The 5,081-nt window shown below is 38.1% G+C and overlaps 1 protein-coding gene across 1 annotated transcript; it reads left to right on the top strand.

The window, feature by feature from the left end:
* LOC109820781 (dof zinc finger protein DOF3.7-like) lies at nucleotides 5–1,055 on the top strand (the record flags this gene model as incomplete). Its single annotated transcript, XM_020386979.1, has 1 exon — nucleotides 5–1,055. A coding segment is annotated over one exon (678 nt), but the record flags the coding sequence as incomplete, so codon positions are not given.

Genomic DNA, 5,081 nt, shown 5'->3' on the forward strand with positions numbered 1-5,081 from the left:
ACAGATAGGAGAGAAAAGAGCGAGGCCAGTGAAAGAGCAAGCACTCCCTTGCCCTAGATGCAACTCAACAAACACCAAATTTTGCTACTACAACAATTACAGCCTCACTCAGCCAAGGTACTTCTGCAAGACCTGCAGAAGGTACTGGACTGAAGGTGGGTCCCTCCGGAATGTTCCGGTGGGCGGCGGATCAAGAAAGAACAAGAAACACTCCACCTCCACCTCCACCTCCACCTCGAACCCAGCCACCAAAATAAATCATAACATTAATCTTCAACCCCCTCCTCTTCTTCCAATGTCATCAGCAATGATGAAACCCTATGATGAGATAATCAACGGAGGAGGGTTTTCTGCTATGGATCTTTTGAGGAGCACTGGGATCACTGCAAGGGGACTGAACCCCTTGGTTCACATGCCAATGGCGCCGGAGAGCGGGGCGATCTACGGATCGGGTTTCGGATTGAACGAGTTCAAGTTCAGTTTGGATGGAAATGGCAATTGTAATGGGATGCAAGGAGGAGGAGGAGGAGGAAGGTTGTTGTTTCCCTTTGAGGATTTGAAGCCAGTTTCTATAAAGTCTAGCAATGAGGATGCTAATGATCAAGAGAATAGAATTCAAGGAGGAGATCCTTCATTGTTTTGGAGCGGTGCAAATTTGGGTGGAAATGGAGGATCTTGGTAGAATTGAAGATCCTGAGGACTAACAAGAGATAGACTGAGGGTGCATGGAGTTATAATTTATTTATGTTACTTTGATTATATTTATCAATCCTTTTTTTTTTTTGTTCTTTTTGTTGTGGACAGGTGAAGATAGGCTTGGCTTCATAGCATAGTGCATGGATCGATCTTGAAGGAGCATATTTAGTTTGTTTTAACAAGGAAGGTAAACCCTAGATCTTGAAGGGGTTGAAATATTGCCTTACACTATTGTGGTATATGTATTTTAATTGATTGGTTTGTGAAAATAATGTGAATTTATGTAGAAAAAAATTGTGTGTTTCAAAGGCGTTTCCTTTTATTTTTAATGGGAATGTGAAACAAGGGAGTGAATGCTAGCTTTTAATTTGTTATTTGATTATTTTGTGCATGGAGTGACTTTTCCTTTTTTTTGTATTAATGTTATTAATTTTGATACAAGCGCGTTGTGAATGGTTTTTGTTGTTCTTAATGGTTGGTTTTCTCTATGATTTGTTTCTTTGATCCTGTGAAATAATTTGATTTCTTTTGGGAAGGGTTTATTATTTATGAGGCACAAGGTAGTGAATCTTTCTTTTCTTTTGATTCTTTTGGTACTGTTTTGTTTCATTGATAGGACGGAAACAATGTGGCCTTTTATTAAGAAAATAGATTGAATGTTTAGTGATCATTCTAATTGTCTTTTTAAGTAAATCATTCTAAAAGTGGTTCACTCCATATTCTGTTTCATTTGCATTGCCAAAATAATGTGATTGCTTTTTTTATTTCTTTTAATTGACTATTTTGATATTTACTCTCTATCTTATCTGTTCTGCCAAAATAGTTTGGTCATTTGTGTCACGGAAACAGTTTGACGTTTTTTTAGTTTGATTATATATATGAGATAAGATAGAGAGTGTTTGATTGTTTGATCAATTAACCCTATTTTATTTCATTTAGCCTAGCATTAACCTATAGTTTAGATTTTTGGTAAAATTAATAATTTTTCATAGATATCAGAAGATTCTAGATTTTGAGAGACATTAGATTCTAAATTTGTCATTATCAAATGTTAAATCTATTTATTCATCTTAGTGTTAAGTGGGTTTCACTAAATTCAATCCAAGATTCAATGAATTTAAGATTATTTCTAGTTCAAGGAGGTGGTTTTGGACATGAGGAAGTAGTTATTTTTAATGATAATAAAATCAGACAAGGGAATGTTTCTGTTGTTTATTATTCCCTATTTTGTTTCATTTGCATCGATCATCGTATGTCTTGTCTCATCATCCCAACAAAGATTCTTCCAGCCATGAATACCACCACAACCTCCTCATATCTCTCTCTATCGCTAGGCCACTCTGTGAAGTGCTCTCAATGATTCTCTCTCTCTCTCTCTCTCTCGATCTCTCACTGCATCCACATGGGCTTTTAGCTCTCTCTCTCTCTCTCTCTCTCTCTCTCTCTCTCTCTCTCTCTCTCTCTCTCTGCATCCACATGGGCTTATAGTTTTCAAGAACAAACAAGCAGAGAGTGCTCTGAGAGGGATAGAGACTGGGAGCTTTACTTCACCTGTCATCAAACCAAAGCTTACGAAACAATTCTTTTGTATCTAATTTATTTCATTATATTACATGATCATTCCTTACCAAGCACTTGATTTCTTTATGATGTCTAAGGATTGTTTAATGTATATTTTTCTTAGATTCAGAAAAGAGATGGGACCACACAAACATTCTCATGGGAATTAGAGATGAGGAATAATTCTTCCATTTTATCAATGTTAATGATAGTGCTTTACTCTTATTGTTTTGTATGAACATAATATTTTTTGGCTTCAAACTGTCGCATGGTTTTGTCCAATGCACTTAAAATAAAAAACTTCAATTGGCTACTTTCTTCCATTTTATTAGTGTTAATAAAAGTGTTTTGCTCTTATTGTTTTGTATGAACATAATATTTTTTGTCTTCAAACTGTCGCATGGTTTTGTCCAGTGCACTTAAAATAAAAAACTTCAATTGTCTACTTTAATTTGGAAATGGAATGATCATAGCAAGTTGCATTTGTCACTGAATTTGATCATGTCTTGAGCAAAGCATAACTGCCAATGGTGGCCAATTAAGCATGTGTCAATAATTTCTGGAGGAATTCGGACGACGTTGAAAAGATTATTTTTCAGGTCATAATCATTCATTTATATATGACTATGGTTTATTCTAACTATAACTATTATCATAATCATGTGAATTGCCATCCATTAAAATGATAGTGACTCTAATGCTTAGGAAGTAGGCTCTCCACTGTCCATCTATTGTTTAAAGAATATGAATCCAGAGGATAGCGTCCGGATCTTGTCAGTATTTGGTGTGCTAGGGTTTGATCTTGACCAATGGGTAGTGATAATTTTATATAAAAGTTATGCTCTTATTGTATTACTATACATGAGAAAGTTGAATCTTTTCTTAAAAATGTAAAAAGAAATTATGAGTTCTTATAGACCCTATTTTTTGTGTAGTAGTGTAAGAATAGTACAATTCTTTTTTTTAAAGTAAGAACAGGGCAAGATGCCCTATCAAATGTATATTAAATATCTCAAAACGTAGTATATACAAAAATATCTAGGAGTGATTTTGATGGAGACCCCAGAGGTTAGAGGAGCGGACCTTTGTCGTCACTCTATCCAAAAAGGGTTGAACAAAAGAAAGCACTCATAGATATCAGAGAGGGCTATACAGGAGAAGTAAAGTATATGAACAATTGGAAGCTAACAGATACATAATACTGGCCAAAATAAGTGTTTATATACATCCCAAAAAAGACGAGAAGAGAGAGAGTTGGCTAAGGATTGGCCGTGGCATCATTGCTATCCTCGCTTGAAGAAAGAAGCTCTGAGATACCCTTCTCTCGAACGATAGCTTTCAGCTTCTGTCCCCTTGTGGTGGCTGAAGAACATGTCTCGAAAATAAAAAAATGAGCAACCATTGAAGCCAACTTACGAGTTTGAGGTAGTTCTCATGAAAAAATCAAGTTGTTACGAGCTCTCCACATAGACCAACAAATAGTGGGAAAAAAACCTCCAAAGTTGTCGAACCTTAAACTCTTTAGTTACATTCGAGTAGATAGTAAAGCATTGATTAACATCTTGAAGCAGTGAGAGGACTCCAATATTAGAAAGAAAAAAAAAAGTCTCAAACCTGCTTAGCGAAAGAAACAGTGTAAGAAGAGGTCGTTGTGAGTCTCCGGTTCATATTGGCATAAGGAACAGTTAGGATCACCAATCCAACCTTTGCTGAGGAGCCTATCCTTAGTATTAGTTTGTGCATGGATAAGAGCCATAAGAAGAACTTGACTTTGCTAGGAAAAATATTCTTCCCTATAATTGAGTAATATGGGCTACGAGTGCCACCATCAGTGGTAATGGTGCATAAAGATTTGACAGAAAAGACACCAGAATTTTGTAATGGCCAAGATACTTGATCCAGGTCCGAGGATGGGCAAAGATTGGAGGAAGATAGCATATGTTTAGGAGCATCAACTTGTAAGCGGTCTTACTCTCCTATTGGTCTCCTGATAATGGGTCTCTAACACCATCTACCTCCACTGAACATCCCCTAGGACTCAATATTAGCTTGCATAGAAAAAACAAGAGATTGTAAGCTAGAGGAAATAGGCTGGCTGTTGTGCGCGGCGGAAGCTTTCTTGGGCAACACGAACAATAACTCGAACTAAAACCACAAACAATATGCAAACCACAATCACAGCAAGAACACACAATTTACGTGGTTCGGCAAGTTGCCTACGTCCACGGGGCAAGGAGGGGGGAGTTCTTCCACTAGAAATCAAGAGAATACAAATAGGGTTACAAATCTCTCAGACCAAACCCTAAAACAAAGCTCTAGATCTCTCAAAGCTCTCTTACAATTGGATGCAATGATTCTCTCTCTTTGGCTGCTCAAATTCGTCCAACCTCTACCCTAAACAAACAGGTTTAGGTATATATAGAACTTACAAAACGAACTGGGTCGAAAACCAGAAAAACTGATATCCGCTTCGTCGGTCGACCGGACCGGTCGACCGCGATCAATTCCAGTCGACCGGCCCGGTCGACCGATCACCATCCAGCAGAACCCCTAAAACTCCAGAGAACCGTCGGTCGACCGGGCCGGTCGACCGATCTCCTTGTGCACGAATGCGGTCGACCGGACCGGTCGACCGCCGCCTGGTTTGACTGATTTCTTCTGGAGTTTCTGTAATTTCTTCAATTCTCCACCTCGGCGAATGTTTCCACCAAAAACTGAGCCGACACCAAACCATCCAATAGTTCCTCAACAGGTCCAGGAACAATACTCGAGCTGAAACACGATCTCCCCCCATCTTGATCAACTGATCAAACCGGCTGCATCTA

Source organism: Asparagus officinalis, chromosome 8 (assembly GCF_001876935.1).
Source record: "Asparagus officinalis chromosome 8, Aspof.V1, whole genome shotgun sequence".
Lineage (NCBI taxonomy): Eukaryota > Viridiplantae > Streptophyta > Magnoliopsida > Asparagales > Asparagaceae > Asparagus > Asparagus officinalis.